Genomic DNA, 21336 nt, shown 5'->3' with positions numbered 1-21336 from the left:
GCCAATAAGAACAAGCATGTTAATGAAAAGATTATGATTCATACACTCAAGTAAGAAAACCCTATTATCCATGTTAAGTACAGAAAACATAACATTAACTCAAACAAAATAATCAAGCTAAACTAACAGTAACAGAGGAGGCACAAAATTTCTCAACAAACGCTTTAGACACCCTACAGCAATTGTCAACAATCAAATAAATATATACAGAACTTCGAAGTGGTTTCGCTGCTAGAGGATTCAAAGTCATAAGCTCTTGACAAAGAAATCAACCCTCAAGACCTTTCATCCGGAACAAAGAAATCAAATCTAACATCGACAGAAGAACCAGAACTGTCTCCGGTCTCCTTAAACTCAATATTTGTTATTGTCCCAACTTCATCCATATCTTGATATTCTGGCTTAACACGCCGCACAGGAACAGTGACAGAGTAAATAGTTCCAATATCTATATCAGAAGAGACACTCAGCTGAACTTTGTCCTGTGACTCTATTTCCACAAAATCTGATAGAGCACGCACAATGTTGTTAACAATTTTTCGCTTTGCCTCATCACTTACTTCACATCGATCAGAGAACAAGATCATCTTCAAGCGTTGCTTGGCAATTCTAGCATTCGAACTTTTTCTAGATACTGCTGATGGGAAAACTATCTTCCAAGCTAAATTTAATCGCTCAAAGAAACTCATGTTAACAGCATCAAGGAGGAAGTTCTCAGCTTCTGGACTAACAGATTTTGATGAAAACTTGGGACCTTCAAGGACTCCAGAAACTGGCTTGCAAAAGCCACGCATATTGCTGCGACGTACAATTGTCAGGCTGGGACATCTTGGGGTGAATTCAGAGATGCTAGACGCTCCATTTGAGTAACCACTGAAATCCACCTATTAGGCAGAAAACTAGGGTATTAGTGATAAGGCATTCATATTCTTGCTAATTCTTTTTGTGAGATATGCATAATATATAACAAACCATGAGCATTTTTGAATAGCAGTCATCAACAATGAAAAATTAAACATCTATAAGACATGTGGCCTGGTGCATGACGCTCCGGGTTTGAGCACAGTAGATACATAAAACCTTATCCCCACAACTGGAGAGGTTTTCTACGTTATTTGTACCCTTGTCCAGTCAAAAGGCAGCAAGACACAGGCATCAGAATAAAAATATCCAAACACAAAGATTAAACAACAGCATTTTATTAAAACTATATTGAAAACTGCAGTCTCACAAACTCTTTAATCATACTAGTCCACCCAATTAAATGCAGGTTTTTATTTGCCAATAAGACAATCAGCAAAGGGACCTCTAACCCATGTAAACAAAAGAAGCTGTGTTAAGTACCAAAGGAAAATGAGGAACCACACCTTAAAAGCTAGTATTAAGGGGAAAGAATCAGTCTCCTTAAATACAATATCAAACATCCCAGACTACTTAATGCGGACTTTGGACACCCCATAATACACGTCCCTAACAGGCTGCAAGATTACAGGCTGATTGAGAGAATCCAAGGTTTATTAATGAAAGAAGAAAAGGAGATCAAGTGCAGAAATGGGAATGAACTGGAGATGGTTGTGGGAACCATTGAAGAGAATGTGAATATGGAAGGGCAAAGGACAGTGAGGGGACATTCGGTTGATTGGAGACAATGAGATGGCTTAGGTCATCAGGAAGAATAGCAACTTGCTTCTCTGATAATTCGCTCTTTTCTCATGCAAAACTTGTATCTTAATATACTATTCTAATCAATAAAATCTTAATCCATCAATAACTATTAACTATCAACAAATACTAGATACAACTCATACTTCCAAGCAAATGAAATAAGGTTGAAAAGCAGTTATGTCTTACTGTGGTGTGAGCAATTACATAGTATTACAACTTTACAACTTATGGATGCAGGATTGCAGGTTGCCACATAGTCCACATTATCTTGACCTAGTGAGATTTCTTGTTACTTTCAATCAGCTTAAAATAAAGATAAAAAATAATATAATTTAACAACAACAAAAGCCAAAAACGCTATTGCTGCAGAATGTAGACAGACGGAACATAGCCTCCAAAACATCCCAAGCATAATGAATTTGTACCTTATAATACTAATAATAGTAATAAGGACAATAACAAAGAAAATGAATTCTAACCATAGACCAAAGGAGACGTGTGTCTCTGTCATTGTACACCCAATATTTGTAACTGAGAGCTACCAGAAATTTATTCTTATTTCGACATGCTGTACACAATAACAAGAAGTTCATTATGGGTGCAAGCTTTAAAACCAGGTTCCCAGAAGCATGTTAAACCAAGCAAATCAACTCCATGATTTTTTACAAACTTGACAGCTAAATGCGGAAGTTGAAAAAATAAATAAAATAAAAAGAGGGAATATCAAAATTAGAAATGTGAATTTGTATGACCTAAAATTTCAAAATCATAAGAGATACATTGACGACCCCAAAGACTTCAATTCCTAAAAATAATAACAAAATAAAATAAAGTAAAATACCCCTCATCAAATACCACTTGATATGCCCTGATTTGTAAGATATATCATGCAATTGGGATTTCAATTCACCATGGAAAGAAACATTTAACCGAATTTCATACAGAAATAAACCAATCATCTAATTCGGACAGGTGAAAAAAAAGAACAAAAGAATAACAGGAGAAAGAAAAAACAGAGAGGATAAAACCTTTGGGGAAGGGAAAGAGGAGATTCGTGGTTGTGAACGAGAGTGATATAAAGGAACAGTAGCATAAACCCTAAGATCACCAGAAATCGCCATTATTAACCCAAAAGAAAAAGAAACAGCTTTGAGCTTGAAGTGTTTCTTGTCTCGCGTTCAAAATTCAGAGCTCCAACACACACTGACTCAGTTATGCAAGTGAACTTTGCCCGCAGTCTCAGGGTTGGTTATTTACTTGTGTTAGAGAGAGAGAACAAGTTAACGGATTTCTTGTTAATCAAACAGTCAGTGTTGAGATTTAAAATTTATAGATTATACTTTACTTTGGGCACGGATCTAAAAATTTTAATATGGGGAGCCAAATTTTAGATTAATTTTTTTATTCTATAAAAATAATTAACATATAGTTATTAGAATTAATTTTTTAAAAGATTTATTAAAATATATATATAATTATAATTTTTTTTATAATTTTATTTTAATATGATAATTACATAAAAAAATATAACAATATCAATGATACATTATAAAATTATAAAATACTAATAATTTATAGTGTGTTTAGTTAAAATTATCACATATCTTATTAATTAAAATTAATTTTTTTAAAAATTTAAAAAAATTTAAAAATAAATTATAAATTATTAATTATTTGAAAGACACAATATCCTTATAAAATACAAGATATAAGATATCTTTATAAAATTTTTTCTTTTAACAACGTAAATTTAGAAGAAAAATGAATTTTTTTTACAAGAAAATAATATCTAAAGTACATAATGTGCTTACCAAAATATAACTATGTAAGTCATTATTAATATAATAATATAAATATTAAATATATTAATATAAAAAAATAAATAATTTTTTTAAAATAAATATAGAGATTATTATATAAAAACTAATTTGAAAGATATAAAGATGAGGGTATGATATTAAATTAGTTAAATAAACAATATTAGTGAATTAAACAATTAAAACATAAATTCATCACATAATAAAAAATAATACATATAAAATTATTAAATTACATAATATTTTTTTATTTTTAAATACATATCTTATATATAAGTATAGTTTCTTAAAATTTTGGGGGCGAAATCCGTCCTGTCTTTGTATAATAAGTTTTGTCACAAGATTTCTTTACTATGCCATACCATACAAAGTTTTTAGCTCCTTGGTAAGGGAATTATTTCATGTTAGGTATAGAAGGATCATAGACAAAACCAAAGCTTACATTATGCACAATAATTTTAATTTGAATGTATTTTGATGCTATATGAATATGTTATAGATTATATATGAGAAGATAAATATGATAGATATGCTTTCATGGATAGAAGAGTGTGGGAGGAAGGAGGATTGAAGGGGTGTGATTCTTGGGTTGTCTCAACTTAAAAGACTTCTTCATAAGTTTTGTTTTGATTAGTATTTTAGGTGGGTTGTGAATGTTTTCTGCATGTGAGAATATATAATATAAAAAAAAAATATTAGAAAAGATGAGATATCATGTATATGTTGTGCAAGCTATGAAACATAAAATTAAAGTTGTCTTACTATATTGCGTTAATTTTTTTGGTTAAATTACTCTCCCAATTCTATAATTTTATAAAATTTATAATTAAATTCTTATAGTTTAACATTTTATATTTGAGTTTCTATTCAATTTTAAATTTTATAATTAAATTTTTATTGTGAAAAAACAAAAAACAGAAAAGGTAAAGTGCTAAAATATAAAAAAGCAGAATAGCGATTACTTTTTTTTTAAATATACAAAACACCTCCGGCAATTGTACTGTTTTTATTTTTTATTTTTTGAAAAAACACAAATCCTCCTAACAATTACATATTTTTATTTTTTAAAAAAACATAAATTGCCTTCGACAATTACACTTTTATAATTTTTTATTTTAAAAAAACACAAAAATAGCTCCCAACAATTATCCTTTTTATTTTTGTAAAAACAAAAATCGCTCCTGCCATTTTGACTTTCTATAAATTATTCTCCTATAATTTAGAAAAAACCGAAAAACTACCATATTTTTGGAATCCTCACACACTCTCTCCCAATATCAATTTTATTTTATTGAGTTACATAGAGCTAAGTTATTACTGCTATAGCATATTAGATATCAGAAACTATTCTAAAACGGATAAAATTGAGACCACGTAAGAAAAAAAGAACTAAAACTAAAATTAAAACTTACTACAAACGTTAAAAATACAATCCCACTATACTTATTTCTATAAAAAAATCAGTTGGTGGTAAGTTATTTTGTCGATTTTTCTCTTAGTTTTCAAGTGTTTTAATTTTTAGATTTGAAATTTATGCACCAATAATGCTTGGAAAGTAATAGAAAATCAGCATAAAACAACATAAAGTGACTTTGAGAGAACCCCTCATTTCTTATCATTTGGTCCTAAAACTTGGACAGCTATAATGATTTTATTTGTAGTCTTGAATAAAATCTACTAATTTTGGAAAAAAAATCAAATACGATAATTTTAGATTATTATCTTTCTGTCATTACCATTTATACTCTAATTTTAACAGATTTTACCTATAAATATTAGCAATAATAATAAGCACATTATTTCTAGACATTTTTTTATGTGAATAACTATCAAGTTGTATACTACTATTTTATTTGCAGTGACCTCAAACAAACAGTAAAGGAACTAATTTTTGTTAATATCAATTAAATAACTTTTTTGAAATTATTTTTTAGAGTTTAGCTAATATGTGTCTTTAGGACACATAATAAACTTATCATTAATGGAAGATTCAATTTTTTTTAATAAATATAAAACAAATGCATTAAAAATTTAAATTTTGTGTATTTCTAATAAAAAATTTTCAATTTGTAATTTTCACATGTATTTTTAAGATATAAAATAGATAAATTTTATTTTTAATTCTAAATTATAAATTTTAAATCATAAATAATAAATTATAAATCCTAAATCCTAATTCTAAATTCTAAACTCTCCAAAAGAATAAGAGTTAAAAAAAATTTCAATAAAAAATTGACTAATATTTACTAATTAAAACTTAACTTGATTCCTTACTTATTCTTGACGTAGATAATTATTTAAAAGATAAATGTGATTAGATGATTATTAAAAAATTTTACCGAGTCATTACGTTAAATTTAAACTCTAAAAATTACTATTACAAAACTCTATATGCTTCCCTATGTTAATCATCTTCCATCTAAGGAACTTGACAGTTGATCATTGATACTATCATACCTATAATTTTGATGGCTACAACGTTCACTATGCATGTGTATTCTTGATGAAGACTCATCAAGAACCAAGCATTGAGTTTCTGCTAGATTGTTGTCTCCATTATTATTGCTCCAAGGGTGCTTTTGCAATACCCTAATTCCTTCCAATTCCATTGCCACTTCCTTCATGCTTGGTCTATCTTCCCCTTTAAGGCTTAAACATTTTGCAGCAAGAATAGCAACCTCCTTGATCTCTTGCTCATTTTTCTCATTCAGAATTCCATCCTGAATTGCGTCGGACAAGCGATTCGCTTTCAAGCAAGAAAGGAAGTAGATAGCAAGACTTCTTTTCTCTTCCGATCTATCAAAAGAAAGAGGCTCTTCGCCTGTTAGAAGCTCTGCAAGCACCACTCCAAAACTATAAACATCACTTTTCTCAGTCAATTGGCTTGTTTGCATGTACTCAGGGTCCAAATATCCAATAGTTCCTTGCACCATGGTGGCTAATGCAATTTGATCTTGTGGAACAAATCTTGAAGCTCCAAAATCAGATACTTTAGCAGTGTAAGTGCTATCTAATAGAATATTGGCACTTTTGATATCTCTATGGATAATTGGAATTGAGGCTGCTGAGTGCAAATATGATAAAGCTCCTGCTGCTTCTGTTGCTATTCTCAAACGGGTCTCCCAAACCAAATTATTTGCATTTCTACCCTTGTGCATGAAATTGAAAAGTGTACCATTGTTAATGAATTCGTAAACTAGTAAAGGAACCTCTGTCTCTAAACAACAACCTAAAAGTTTCACTACGTTACGATGATTGATTCGAGACAGAACAACCACCTCGTTAATGAATTGTTCAATTTGGCTTTCATCAACTATTTTAGATTTTTTTATTGCGACAATTCTGTTATTCGTTAGAACTCCTTTGAAAACTGTGCCATATCCTCCTCTGCCGATGATTAGCTTATCATCATAGTTCTTTGTGGCCTTCTTCAGTTCATCTTCTGTAAAGAGTTGAACTGTTTGAGAGGATTCTCCTCTTGTAGAAATCTGTTGTAGCAGAATATAACCACCATTTTGTTTGAAAAATTTCTCTTTTAGTTTGCTGAGTTTTCTTTTTTGATACATCCAGTATAGAAAGAAAATCACCGCAAAAAGAGCAATGAATCCTGCACCTCCACCTATACATTAAAAAAAATGTTGGAACATAATTGTGAAAATCTCCTTTAAAGTGAATGAAAAGTTACACTTATGGTTTTAAGAGGGAATAAATAATAAATGAATTTTGTTAAAAAAATAAGGTATAAATTCAGGTATAGTTAGTTGAGAGTCGTAAAATAATAATTTAGTGAAACATGTTAAATCATTTAATGATTTTTAATTATCGATTTCACATGGGGTTAGTTGTACTCGAGTTTAAAAGAGGTTAATAATGGACTTGATTTTCTTACCAATGACAAACTTGGGAAGTGCATTATTCTCTTGACACCTTCCTTCCTTTGTTCCATTTCCATGTTGTCCCTTAGGACAAAAACATCGGTATGTTCCATTCATATTATGGCAGTTATCATCACTTATGCAATCATGTCTTCCTATCTTACATTCATCAATGTCTGCAACAACGTTTCACACAAGTTCAAACCAAATTAATACTAAAGTTCACTTATTTTACAATTCTTTCCACTATTTTCATTTTTTGTAGCTTTTAAAATTGAAGCAAATCATAATAAATAAAAGGAAAAGTATAGGGTACCAACATATTATCTGTCAATTTATTGCCAATAATAATTAATTATTATATTTTAAACACATATATAAAGAGACACATCCAAAAAATATTTCTATAAAGATATTTCTATTAAACACAGTCATAAAAAAGACATTTTTATTAAACACATCTACGAAGACACTTTCATTAAACACAGTTATAAATAAGAGTTGGCAGAAATTGACATAAATATTGTTGGTAACGTAACTAGACCGTAAATAAAATGCAACAACATAAAGATAGGGGAAGATTTTTTGGCAAGAACAAAATGCAGGTAGAACATGCTAATTAACCTTCTTATAACGACTAGTGTATTAATTGGCAAAAAGTGGCTATACTATGTATTCAATTTTTTTTTTATTAAAACATGTGTAAAATACACTATGTATAGAATAAAAATTTCTAATTTGATAGCTAATTTTTTATGTTCTATCACAAAATATGATATATATTAAAAATGTTATTTATATACTAAAATTAATTATTAATATATTTTTATATAAATATATATTTTATTTAATTTATTTTCAATGTATATTTTATATTACTTGGTTTATACTAAGTATGATGGTAAAATAAAATAGATTCAATATATCACGTACCTGAGCAACCATCAGGATGGTATGGGTTTCCTTCAAAACCAAACTTGCATCGACATTGGTAACCATTGGCATTAAATCTCACACACTTGCTATTTCCTTTGCAAGCATTGGTACCTCTGTTTTTAGAAGCCTCGCATGTTTCATTTCCAATACTCCAATCATAGATCACAGCGACATCATCAAAACGCAGCTTCTTCAAATCCTTCTTATAAAACGTATAGTTTCCATTTTTGACAACGAAAGAATAGCTGCAATCGTTGAAACTCAAAGATTCTTCGAAATTATCAAAGCTTGCTGCTTGGATAGAGATATTCACCATGTTAGGAGGAATATCCATCTGACAACACCCGAATCCGGAACAACTTTCATCAACGATATCAAACATATTGCCATAGCATCTTGATAAACACCCAGTTGAATATGTTCTCCCACCATCATAGGAGCTATTAAGGTAGCCGAAAGTGTCGCAACCGACACTAACGAACTTGTTGTCGTTTCTAGAAACCGTGAAAGATGGAAAAGTGACGAGGTACGTTGTTTCGTCACTGCTTGTGTCTCTGCAAGATTTGGAAACTGGTGCCATCATTTCAACTTGGCCTTTGGTGATGTTTATGGATGTGACTTGGAAATCTCCGGATTTCAAAATGGAATCTTGTTCTTCGCAAGTGAGTTCGAATGGTTCGTCCATGGAACAATTCTCGCCGGTTGTTTTTGATTTTCCTATTCCAAATGGATATGGAATTTGAACACCTCCACACTCTCTTCGGCACCCATCAAGAGCTTGATTATGGTCACGATTTGCAGCTACTACTCCTAGAGGGACTAGTGCAACAATTAGCATCATGACCTTTAGTTCCATTGTCACAATATTAGTGTGTATATCAAATATCAGATATCAATATATATGTCACTTATTTGCAATATCAAGTATACTTCGAAGATTAGTCTTGGTAAAATTTATCCTTATATAGGTGCCCAAAGGAATATGAACATATATGATCAAGTTAGGCAAGTGCCACCAAAGTCGTACTTGTGCGTTAAAATCTTAAAATATAGTTAAAAAAGAAAGAGAATCTATTTTTATATAATCAGCTAGTAGTTTAAAATATATATTAAAATATAAAATAAATATTTAAAATAAATTAAATAACATATATATTAATATATACTAACTGATTTTAATATATACATAACATTATTTATATATCTTTCAATATAAAAAAATAATGTTAGAAAGACAATAAAATATACAATAAATTAAAATTATATTATTTGACTTAACATCTATAATGTTACATAAATAATATTTATAATTACACATTTATTAAATTTAATATTATTTAATTGTTTTAGTGATAATTAATAAATACAAGATAAAGTAAGTAATAATTAAAGAATGTATATATAATAAAAAATAAATTTAAATTGCTTTGAGTTAGTTTTTTATTGTTTCTCAAATACTCTTTAGAATACAAATTTTACTTTTAAAATAGTTTTATTATATATAATTCATAGAAAATATGTTTTTACCATTCTGTCTTACGGCTTGATCCAAGACTTGGTGGTCACCATCTTTAGCGGATATTAATACCTATTGATATAATAATTTATATAAAAGGAGTAATAAGTGTTGTTATTCTTAAATTAATAATATCATTCTCAATTTGATAAGATTTTAATATACAGGTGATGATTTGTATCAAGACTAGTAGACTACTAGTATTTATTAAACTAAAAGTGGCATTATTAAATATGTTTTCAAAGACTTTTTTTGTTCTTTATTGTTTTTAAAGTTTTTTTTTTTGTCAATGCATGAATATTTTGGATATAATTTTTTATAATTTAAAATAAAATAAAGCCAAGGTGCTGGAAGGTCCCTCCTCTCAAATTTCAACCCCAAAAAGAAAACGTTCCCTATAGTCTAGCACACATGCACACAAGCCAGTAGCCAAGGTTAGTTAATTAGTTTTTTGTTTCTCCTTTTTGAAAAAGAAGTTATCACACACATTTGTTGACTTGTAAAGAAGACTAACAAGGAAATTTTATATTTTATACTCGAATGTGATCGGAGAGGGGATATAACTATAACTTTAATAAGTAGTGGGTGAGAATTAAAGAAATGTTAAAATAGTTCCTGGAGAAAACATGCACAAAGGGATGAATATTAAAAGAGTAAAGGTATTATATCCATCATAGGTAATTATTGCATTCCTTCTTTTAATGTATTATAGCATTATCGATCTTTTATAATAAACATAACATGTTCCAGGTGGGAAAGAAGAGAAAAAAAATATAATGATTCTCAACCTACAAAATTACAACAATAAAATATTGGCGGGGTAACGGATCGGATAGTATTATTCGTTTATTCTTTTCTTTTTTATTTGGTTTAATTATAGTCATCTTTTAATAACATGTATTATAAAATATATTGATTAAAGCAAAAAGTATAACCATTTATAATTAATTTTGCTAAAAATATTTTAAATTACTTAATTTTAGACCAAGTCTAACTAACTCAAGTATAACCCGTAAAATCCAGTAATGCTTAGTGAAGAAATTACCTCATGAACATGTCACATTTTCATCAAGTCATGCGATGAGCTCATCAGAGTTCAGAGATAATAATGTGAAACAAGCAGTTTATGGTGCAATAGATTTCTTCTATAGAAAATAATGTTTTTGTAGTATATATCTTTTACGCAAATTTTTTTTTTTATATTCTTTTATGATATATATTTTTTCATTAATTATTTTTAATGTTTAATTTTATTTAATTTTATCCTAATTTAATTTGTGTCAAAATTATTTATAGATATTAATTAACTCTATCTAAAATATTAAAAATAAAACTAAAAAAAAATTATAGTTATCTTCTTCTTTTTTTATCGATCCTGTGTGTTATAAATTCAACCTCTTCCATAGAAAACTGCACTACAACATGATACCACCATATATACATATATCCAAGGCATAAGAAGTTCACATAATATAATTCAAGTCAAGCAATGCATCGAAGTTAGACATTCCTCAATGTTTCCCATGCTTCAAGCTTATCCGTTGCCATTTGCTCCTCCAGTGGCGGAGCTTGAAATAAAATTTTGGAGGACCAGATAGAATAATTGTCAAGATATTTTTTATATGGATTCATATAAGTTTATCTAATCTCATCTTTTTGATTTAGGTGATATTGCCAAATTTAAAATCGTTTTCTAGAATTTCGTTCCAAAAAATTAAGGTCAAATTCATCAAATACAACTCTTTAAACTTTTGAAGGTTATATCTCAATTTCTTCATGATTCATTCAAGCAGAAGAACTATTTACAAGTGTTAATATTGTAAAAGTTATATGTTCTCCTTCTTAAATATTAGTCTTCCTCTTAAAAAATGCATCAATTCTTTGATTTTTAATGATTATTTTAAATAAAAATTTGAATATATATCCTATAAAATATATAAAAAATAAGTTATTAGAAGAACAAATATTAAAATTTATAATATTTATTGAATTTTTATATCAATTTATACAAATACAATAATATCAATATTTATTGAATATTTTAATATTTTTTATCATATAAAAAATTAAATTAAATAGACAGTAGAATATAAAATAATATTAAATTACATAAATAAAAAATACTTAATTTTTTATATTTGAACTCAAAGGTATAACGAGTGTTGCTTATTGAATAGAGAACTGCGAAATACAAATACACTTAGTTCAATCCAAATCCAACATGTTTTAAATGTTTAAAACTAAAAACTATTGTGCAATAAAAGTAAGAGATGAAGATTGAATTTTGGTATTTTAAGTCATAATAAAATATTTGAATCAATCGAACTATTTTTTATTTTTTGAAAAAGTACTACTAATTTTTTTTAATAAAATTTTGGAGGGACCATGACCCCTCTTGTCTGAACTAAACTCCGCCTTTGACTCCTGCTTGCTCTCTTTGAAGCACCCTTCCACTTTATATTCAAGATAAATAATATAAAATAAATGTTTTAATACGTACTAAATTAAGTCGGTTACTGTTATATATTTATATAAATTATGCTATGTGTATATTAAAATTAATCATTAAAATCAGTTACTAATATAAAATATATATTAAAATATAAATACACACTAAAAATAAATTAAATCACACATATATTTATAGTTTTATACACAAATATATTAATAATTGATTTTAGTAACTAATTTTGATGTATAAATAATATTTTTATATTTATATATATTGATTCACGTATTCTATTTCAACTAAATAATTAGCTATTAAATAGTAATCAAATCTAATATAATAAAATAATAAAATTAATAATAAATAAATAAACAAACTTATTTATAATAATATAATAAAAATAATAAAATGTCAATTTTATATTTTTATATACGACAATTAATGATGATTAATTTTTAATGTATACTTAGCATATTTATTTTTTAAAATCAATATATATTATATTATATGATTTAACATGAATTATTGTAGATATAGTAAAAATATTAGTCCAACCATATTTATTATTAGTTTTTTTTTTCAAACATACAATAACATTTATTGACATAAAATAAAAAAGAAATAGAGCTGAAACTATTAATAGGTAGGGGTATTCAAATTACAGACCGGTCGGAATCTGATCCGGGCCTAAACATATTGTTTGGATTGGATTTGTCTATTTTGATCCGGACATTTTTGGGACACATTTAGATCATATTTTAGATTCGAACTGGTTTTGGGCAGCGTCGCCAACGCGCAGGGGCCCATCAACACTCTGGTTGCTGAAGAGAGGAAGCTGCTGCGTAGCCTGGCAAATTCAACTTCTCTCTCGCGGCAAGGATGGAAAAACACGGATGGATTACAGGGTCGGATTGAAGCATGGATCCCTGTTCTGGGCCTGGGCTGGTCTGTTGGCCCAGGTCCCTGTCCAAAAACAAAATCTTGACCAAATAATAAAAAAAAAATCATATTTTGAATATTTTTTATTTTGTATTCGTTTATCCCCTCTTATGGAATTTTTGGTTCCTTCAGAGAGAACAAAGGTGGTTACGCATATATATCTCATTCACCGCTAGGAATGATAAAACTACCCAGACACGGGGATTCCTGGCGGGACTGCTCCGAATGGAAATCTGATTGTGGAAAATTTTTTCTGTGGGGATGGAGATGGGGGACAAAATTCCCCCAAAGCAGGTGCAGGGACCCGAGCGGGGATCCCCGCTATTCCCGAAATTTATGAATTTTTTAAATTATCCTTAACAGTTTATTTCTCATATATGTTTTTTAGTCATTTCTCACACAGACATATATATAAAAACCCAAAACTCCTAATCTTTATTTGCATAACCCTTCTTCAATTCAGAGATCCCTAACGACGTTGTCCATACTCCATCCAACCTCTCTGCAGCCACCCGCTCGCCACCCTTCTCACCGCATCGTCACATCTCACCGTTCCATCACCCTTACCGCGTCATAATTTCTATTTGCGGCGTTTCTTTTCGTAACTCTGCCGTCGTGCCCATTCTCTTCTCTGTTGCCGTGTCTCCCACTTCGTCCACTGCTTTGTCCTTTGGCTCGTCGTTGCGTCCCCCCATTATGTCATTTCGAAAGAAGTCACCATCGTGTTATTTAGACTTTTTGTATAAAATTTTGCAGTTTTTGTATAAGATAAATATTTGCAACTCTATTCATATGAAAATTAATAATTAGCTAGAACTATTATGTAGATGGGGAATGGGGTCCCCGCGGGAAATGGGGATGGAAAGTAATATTCCCCCACGGCGAAAAATGGGGCCGGGAATGGGGAGCAAATATGAGGGCGGAGATGGGGAGCAGAGAGGCATCCCCCGTCCCCGCCCCCACTCTGCCCCATTGACATCCATATTCACCGCGACTTAGGAGTATTCCAAAAACAAAGTATATTTTATGGAATTTGGATTTGTAATATTTATTCTGTGTTATTTTCGGGTTGAATTTGAGTTATGTTTTAAGTCAAGTAACTTGATCTAAAGCTAATTTTTACAATAAAAAAAATATATTTTAAAATAAAACTAATAATATTATATTTTTATATTTTAATTAATATTTTTTATATTATATAATATTATTTTTATTTTAATAATTTATTTTAATAAAAATATAATATAATATTTATTAAATTTAATTTTTAAAAATAAAATTATTTTAATATATAAAATTTTTACAAATTTATATATATTAATTTTACATTAAATTTATCCTATTTAATCTAATTTATTTGGATCAACTCAAATCCGACCCGGCTCGGACCCATGAACCCCCTACGGGGAGTTTAAAGACTACGCAAGTCAAGTCAATAACTCCGAGTTGTAATTGATTTGGAGATGGTCATGACTGTCACATTCGACAATAAGTGTACGAAGTGTTTTATTTTTTTGGACATGACCAAGTGTTTTATTTGATTGACTTGCGGGAGAAAGACCATGGCGAATTGCATGGAAAAATAAAAAATGTGTGGTCGTAGAAAACCAGACCAAAAAACTTTTGTTGCGGTTGACACTTCCTTACTCTTTTTGGTCTGAAGATACTATTATAATAATATTGATAAGGATTGTTACAAAATATATATCTGTGAATCATTATAATGGTACATGTTTTTGTGGTTATTATTATGATGATAGTTAAGAAGATTATATAATTTTAATAATGTTTAAAAAATTATTAAAATTAAAATAATATTAAAAAATATTTTTTCATTTAAAAAATAAAAATAAAAAGGATAATCTTAATTTTAGTAATACTTTTTAAATGTTATTAAAATTATATAATTTCTGTAACTATCATAATGATAATCAGTTAATCACTCTAAATTTCAACTATTTTTTATTTTATTTAAAAAAGAGAGTCCAGCAGAACGATCTAAAATACAATTCTCAAAAAAACAAAAAAACAAAAAACAGCTAACACAATCACATATAAAACAAACACCATAAAGATTTTCCAGCGTTAACTTCACCTACCACAATACTCTTTAGTATGTGTGTGGTAAGTTAGCATCATCATCTTCCACTTGGTAAGGCAATTAGCACTTCTTGATCCTTGATGATACTATCATATTTGGTATTTTGATGACTACCACTACTGCTATCACCATGCTCATATTTTTCTGACGATGATGACATCGGAAGCAAATGTTGGATCTCTTCAAAATTCTTGTCTCTGTTATTAATCCAGTGGCACTTTGACATTAGCCTTATTCCTTCCAATTCCATTGCCACTTCCTTCATGCTTGGTCTTTCTTCCCCTTTAAGTCTCAAACACTTTGCTGCAACAATAGCAACTTCCACAATCTCCTGCTTGTTTCCTTCATTCAAGATTCCAACTTGAAGAGCCTCAAACAAGCAATCCTCTTTCAGGCAAGATAGAAAGTACGTAACAAGATTGGTCTTCTCTTCCAACTTCACAAATGAAAAAGGTTTTTTTCCTGTAAGAAGTTCAGCAAGCACAACACCAAAGCTATACACATCACTTTTTTCAGTTAGTTGGTTAGTCTGCATGTATTCCGGATCCAAGTAACCAATAGTTCCTTGCACCACTGTAGCTAATGCATTTTGATCCACTGAAACAAATCTTGAAGCTCCAAAGTCTGAGACTTTTGCAGTGTAATCTTCGTCTAAGAGAATATTGGCGCTCTTAACATCTCTGTGGACAATTGGAATGGAAGCAGATGAGTGAAGATATGATAAAGCTCCAGCCGCCTCTGCTGCGATCCTGAGACGATTTTCCCAATTGAAATGATTTCTCTTGTTTTCATTATGGATGAAATCGAAGAGTGTGCCATTGCTTACAAACTCATAGACCAACAGAGGGACTTCTGTTTCTAAACAACAACCCAAAAGTTTCACCACATTTCTGTGGTTAATTTGGGACAAAACAATCACCTCATTTATGAATTGTTCAACTTGTAATTGATCAGCATCAACTACTTTAGACTTTTTAATAGCAACAATTGTGTTATTCTCTAGAACTCCTTTGAAAACCGTGCCATAACCTCCCCTACCAATGATTAACTTCTCGTCATAGTTGTTGGTTGCTTTTTTCAATTTGCTCGCGGTGAAAATTTTAGTATGGGAGGACTCTTCTTCTTTTTGTAGCAAAATAAGACCACCGTTTTGTTTAAAAAACTTCTCTTTTAGCTTAATAAATTTTCTCTTTTGATACGTTAAGTATAGCAAACAAGTCCCCACCAGCATAGTTATGAATCCTGCACTTGCACCTGTATGTAATGTATTGGACACAATTCTTTAATTTTCTTTTACAAAATGAAGTATTATCTTATCTTATTTGATGTTGTATATATACATTAGAATAGTATAACAGCTATCTATTTTTGAAATACAAATTGATATCTACAATTTTATTAATATAAAATAAAAAAAACGAAATATTTTATGCATTTAAATAAAAATATCTGTCTATTATTTATAAATGTAAACGTAATTTCTTACCAATGACAATATGAGGAAGGAAATTTTTCTTGTGGCAACCATCTTCCTTGGTACCATTTCCTGATTGTCCCTTAGGACAAAAACATTTGTGGGATCCAATTAAATTGAGACAATTATGTTTACTTAGACATGTATGATTTTCCGTATCACATTCATTAATGTCTGCAATTACAGAGAAATCAAATTGAAGTTTTCAAAGTAAAGATAACAAATTATATAAAGATAGATGAATGTTTAATGGAATTAGTTAATTACCTGTGCAACCATGTGGATGGTATGGATTTCCTTCATAACCTGGATTGCATTGACACCGGTAACCATATCCAGTGTCTGAGTTCACACATCTACTATTTCCCTTGCAAGCGTTGGTACCTCCTTCACATGTCCCGTCCCCAACAGTCCAATCGAATACCACAGGGAGCCTCTCATATGTTAGATTCACCAAGTGTTTCTTCAAAAACTTGTAGTCGCCATTTTTGACAACAAAGGAATAGCTACAGTTGTTGAAAGTCAAAGAACTGTTGAAATTCTCAAAGGTACCTACTAGGGTAGATACCTTTCTCATTCCAGGAGGAATATCCACCTGACAGCACCCGATGCCGGAACAATCTCCGTCCTTGATTTCCACATTGTTGCCATAACATCTTGTTAAACACCCCGTTGAATAACCTGTATTGTTGTCGTAGAAGCTATTAAGATAGCCAAAAGTATCGCAGCCAACACTTATGAATTTGTTGTCTTTGCTAGAAATGGTGAAAGAAGGAATACTTGTGAGGTTGTGGAGTGGGCTATATGTAATGGTGTTACCAGAGTCATTGCTATAACAATTTACAGAGACAAAAATCAACATATCTGCTTGACCTCCGGAGATGTTTATGGATTTGACTGGGATATTGGTTCCCCATATTAAAGTGGAAGTACTACTATTGCAAGTAAGTTCAAATGATTTTTCCAAGAAACAGGTAGCATGGGTTACATTTGAATTTCCTATGCCAAATGGATATGAAATTTGAACATCTCCACACTTTCTTTGGCACCCATCAAGGGCTATTTGAGTACCATCAGTATTATCTATAGCTACTACTTCTACTTCTACAAGGACCAAGGCAACAATAACAAATAACAACATACCCTTCACTCCCATTCCCCCCACAACTATATTAATATCAAAATAAAAGAACAAGCTTCAACTCTCACAACTTAAACCCAAGTGTTAGGAATTTCAAGTGTCAATTGTGAATAGAAAATAGCTCTCATGATCATTCTTTTATAGATCTCAACAAAGGGCGTTGAAGTGTTCATCATTAGACCAAGTTGCTAAGGAAAAGTCATCCCAATGTCTAATAATTAAAAAAAAATCACATTAACTAATTTTTTATTATAATTTTTAAATATAAAAAAAAACTAGAATTTAAATTTATGGATAAAATATAATTTAAAAAATTAGTTAATTAATAAAATTAACTCCTGACGTAAACTTTTATTTTTTAAATATTAAAATAACTTTTTTAATAGTTTTATTTTAGAGAAAGGTGTACTAATTAACAACACATATAAATATCACTCATTATAAAAATATTATATATTTGTCTTTACCGTTTATATAATGACTTGTACGAAAGCCTAATCTGTAATATAATTCATATCTAATATTTTACGTATAGACATTGATTACATTGACTTGTGCAGAAAAGACTAACCTAGAATTTATATCTAATATTTTACTTTTATGAAAATATTTTCATTTTAGCTGATTTTCTTATGTAATATGTTAAGTTTATATTTTTTATGAGTAAAAGATTTCCATAATAGTTTAAGCTATTACTTTGTTTTATATGTCTAACAAAGCAATTTTTCATTAACTTATAAGTCAAATTATTTCTTTGTAAAATTATTTCTTTTTATCTCTAAAAAATCCATGGGTCTGTCACAATATTTTTAGATTTATTTGATTCTTTTTTTAAAAAAGGAAAAACTCTATAAATCTATTGTCAAATTCTTTGTAGGGTACTCTTATCAAATGCTCATAGATATTTGTTACGTATATGTGGCTGAAAATGTCAAATTTCCCGCTAATTAAAATTCTTTTAAAATATTTTTATATGTTACTTAAAACTTATAATTAAATAGAAAATGTGAAGATATTAACATTTTTAGTGAAAAAAATAGTTAATATTGGCTAAAATACAACATGAATATAAAAAAATATTAATCAGGTGACATTCCTTATTACAATTATTAAATATACACAAAATATTAACACATAGGAACAAGAGCATAGTACTGTAACAAACTCCTTGAAAGAACCTGGATTCTTGGGGATTATTTAGCAATTAGCAAGTCTATGAACGTGTTTAAGACTTTAAGCTATGCAAGTCAAGTCAACAAGTGCGATCGATGACTTCAAATCCGACAATGGTACGTCTAAACGTGTTTTATACTTTTGAAAAATTACCATAGGTTCTATGTAAAACAATTTTTCCAAACATTTTTGTCTTGCAGTGAGTAATTGAAGGACGATTTAAACCCTTGATGAAGAAGTGTTCTGTTACAAATGACCAGCTTAGAAAGGAAGAGGGTGGCCTGTGAGTGAAAATTATTGGGTGCTAGGTATTTGGGCTAGTATTGGAAATCAACTGTTGCCCATTCTCTAATAATCATTTGAAAAATATTACATCACTAACAAAAGTTATTTTTTTAATATATATTTTATGAACAAAAAATATATTTATTTAAATTTTAAATTTTAACAATATAAAAATAAAGTGTTAATCTAAAATATTAATTAAAATTAATAAAAAATATTAATCCTAAACATTTCTATAATGATTTTAGATGCGCTCTCTTCTCTCTTATTAAGAATGTCGTGCTGATCTCCGGTTGATCTTGAGAAATGCAAACACAATAGTAGACATCATGACAAAGACTGCAATGAGAATTATTTTTTTCCAAGTGAAATTTTCATTGTCTTAAAAAAAATTTGAGAGTAATATTCAACAAAATTATCTTTCTTAAATAATTTTTTATTTGTTTTTTCTTTCTTAGGTTGGTGGTTGTTTTCTTTTCGATTACCAAAAAAATTAGGAAAATTATATGGTACAGATCTAAATCTGTACAGATTTAAAGATTTGTCTACGTGGCAAAATCTAAACCACACATTCTAAAGCCACACTTTTCATTTAAAACCGTAACTCTTCACAAAGAAAAGTGTCACTTAATGGAAAAAAGTAAATTAGAAGATTTAAGAGAAGAAATAATTAAGTTATCAAAATTAATAGATCAAAAATTAATGATGTTAACTAATGTTAACTGTAATGACACCGAATTCTTAAAATCAATACAAAATGATTTCTCTCAAAATCTTTATTTTACTATAAGTTTTATTGAAGGACTTCAAAAACATGAAAAAACTTATTTTTCACACGGAATTTCTAAAAAATGTTACCATGGAAATGATTCACCACATCTTTATCATACCTTTAACCCACAATTAAATTCTATAGTAGACATGCTTGAAGAAATTTTAGTATCCATAAAATTTCAGAGAAATAAGGAAAAAGAGAATCCCAAAGAAGAAAAATTTCAAAATATAATCAACATAACAGATTTAAAAGTAAAACCACCACTAAAATTATGAATATTGAAGAAAAATTAGAAGAAGTTACAATGCTTTTTAAACAATTAAAAATGGCTCAAGAAATAATATTATGGAACAGGGATTTCAAATAGAAGAAGAATTAAATCCTGAAGATATAGAAAATGAAGAACACATCCTAGATTATTCAAGTGACAAAGAACCAACAATTCCAATACAAGTAAAAAATGAAGCTGGAACATCTAAGGATAATCAATCTCAATTTAAATGGGAAACAGATTTTGATAATTATGCTTTTAAAAAAGGATTCATAAATAAAGATTCAAAATATACAAAAATACCATCAAAATATGTTCCTAAAATCCAGGAAATGGAAGGAGATAGAATGCTCGATTTAGACTGTAAAAAGAATGAAAAAGAAATTTTCGAAAACTGGTTAAATTCCTTTTTATTAGAAACCTTTACCAACCCAAAACTTAGTGAATTGTCTGGAAGAGACATTTGGAATTACATAGGGTTTCATACTAAAGGAACTATAAGGGATTATATGACATCAACAGAAAACCAAATAATAGAAGAATTAGCAACAAAAACAACAGCTTATGATAAGATATTATATATAATGATGATTCTATATAAAGAATTTTTTGGAAAAAATATTATAGATCATAAACAAGAAGTCTATAATAAAGAATATCAAGAAGCAAAAGACCATTTAGCTAATATTCAGATATATGATTTATGTAATGTGGAGTCTTATATATGTGAATATAGAATACATTATTACAAATTAAAAGAAGAAGATAAAAATCATTATCTTAGTATGTATATAACGAAACTTCCATATCCTGCTAATGAGTTTATAATGGGAAGATTTATAAGAGAAATAAATAGAGGAAAAATTGAAAATAATTTTGGTGGGGCAACCTCTGCAATAAGAGAGGAAATAAAAGAACG

The 21336-nt window shown here is 29.2% G+C and overlaps 3 protein-coding genes across 4 annotated transcripts; all 3 read right to left on the bottom strand.

The window, feature by feature from the left end:
• Nucleotides 1-19: 19 nt before the first annotated feature.
• LOC112755682 (cell division topological specificity factor homolog, chloroplastic) lies at nt 20-2977 on the bottom strand. The gene is made up of 2 exons (XM_025803931.3): nt 2694-2977; nt 20-884 (listed from the first exon to the last, which is right to left on the bottom strand). The coding sequence occupies exons 1-2, from the start codon at nt 2784-2786 to the stop codon at nt 276-278; spliced, it is 702 nt and encodes a 233-aa protein (XP_025659716.1). The 5' UTR covers nt 2787-2977; the 3' UTR covers nt 20-275.
• A 2830-nt stretch (nt 2978-5807) lies between these two features.
• On the bottom strand, nt 5808-9206 carry LOC112757805 (wall-associated receptor kinase 5-like). Its single transcript, XM_029293905.2, has 3 exons — nt 8291-9206; nt 7372-7533; nt 5808-7101 (listed from the first exon to the last, which is right to left on the bottom strand). The coding sequence occupies exons 1-3, from the start codon at nt 9147-9149 to the stop codon at nt 5891-5893; spliced, it is 2232 nt and encodes a 743-aa protein (XP_029149738.2). The 5' UTR covers nt 9150-9206; the 3' UTR covers nt 5808-5890.
• A 5926-nt stretch (nt 9207-15132) lies between these two features.
• On the bottom strand, nt 15133-18030 carry LOC112755681 (wall-associated receptor kinase 5). Of its 2 annotated transcripts, XM_025803928.3 has the most exons (3): nt 17040-18030; nt 16785-16946; nt 15133-16552 (listed from the first exon to the last, which is right to left on the bottom strand). In XM_025803928.3, exons 1-3 carry the CDS (start codon nt 17926-17928, stop codon nt 15336-15338), a joined length of 2268 nt encoding a protein of 755 aa, XP_025659713.1. In that variant the 5' UTR covers nt 17929-18030; the 3' UTR covers nt 15133-15335. The 2 variants fall into 2 exon arrangements, with proteins under 2 accessions (XP_025659713.1, XP_025659714.1); XM_025803929.3 differs by lacking the exon at nt 16785-16946.
• Nucleotides 18031-21336: the final 3306 nt, after the last annotated feature.

Source organism: Arachis hypogaea, chromosome 6, assembly GCF_003086295.3.
Source record: "Arachis hypogaea cultivar Tifrunner chromosome 6, arahy.Tifrunner.gnm2.J5K5, whole genome shotgun sequence".
Classification (NCBI taxonomy): Eukaryota; Viridiplantae; Streptophyta; class Magnoliopsida; order Fabales; family Fabaceae; genus Arachis; species Arachis hypogaea.
The sequence above is the reverse complement of the archived record's forward strand: the minus strand, read 5'-3'. Positions and strand labels throughout refer to the sequence as shown.